The sequence below is a fragment of the Pteronotus mesoamericanus genome, unplaced genomic scaffold (assembly GCF_021234165.1).
Source record: "Pteronotus mesoamericanus isolate MK-2021 breed Mesoamerican mustached bat unplaced genomic scaffold, CSHL_Meso_final contig_246, whole genome shotgun sequence".
In the NCBI taxonomy this organism is placed as follows: Eukaryota; Metazoa; Chordata; class Mammalia; order Chiroptera; family Mormoopidae; genus Pteronotus; species Pteronotus mesoamericanus.
The window spans coordinates 9,785,848-9,786,469 of NW_026555104.1; the positions used below are offsets into that span (position 1 = coordinate 9,785,848).

At 37.9% G+C, this 622-nt stretch overlaps 1 protein-coding gene across 1 annotated transcript; it reads left to right on the forward strand.

Moving 5' to 3' along the window:
* LOC129070284 (60S ribosomal protein L39-like) lies at nt 1-153 on the forward strand. The gene has a single exon (XM_054573185.1). It carries the CDS (start codon nt 1-3, stop codon nt 151-153), a length of 153 nt encoding a protein of 50 aa, XP_054429160.1.
* Nucleotides 154-622: the final 469 nt, after the last annotated feature.

The following is a 622-nucleotide window of genomic DNA, read 5'->3' on the forward strand; positions in this document are numbered from 1 at the left end:
ATGTCTTCTCACAAGACTTTCAGAATCAAGAGCTTCCTGGTCAAGAAACAACAGCTGAGTTGGCCCATTCCCCAATGGATCCAGATGAAAACTGGTAATTTCAGGTACATCTTCAAGAGGAGACATTGTAGAAGAACCCAACTGGATCTGTAAGATATCACACATGACATTGGAGAAGAGCCAAACTGGGTTTATAAGGAATACCATGTAAGAGATGGCTCACATATTTATGTTCTATCCAGGTTGTCTGCCATTTAAAATCGCTAAAAAATTCACTACTGTCTGGACAATTGGGCATTTTAATTAAGAAATCATTGAAAAATGATTTTTCTCTGTTGATTTTTTCCTGCAGTAGTGCATTGGTTCATTAATAAATATGAGGCCATTTAAAACAAAACAATAAAAATGGAAAAGGAAAATAGAAGGAGGAGAGAATAAAGAGAAAAATTCATAGACAGGGGATTCTTCCTTTCCTCCCTGGCAGCCTGTGGTTTATGCCCAGGGAGGTTATGTATTCTCCAATAAGGTCTTGTGCTTAACGGTTTGGCTTTGTTTAATTTTCTTTTCTCAGTTCCCTCATTCTACTTGCCCAGGAATTTCCTAGCTCCTATTATCCCATCTC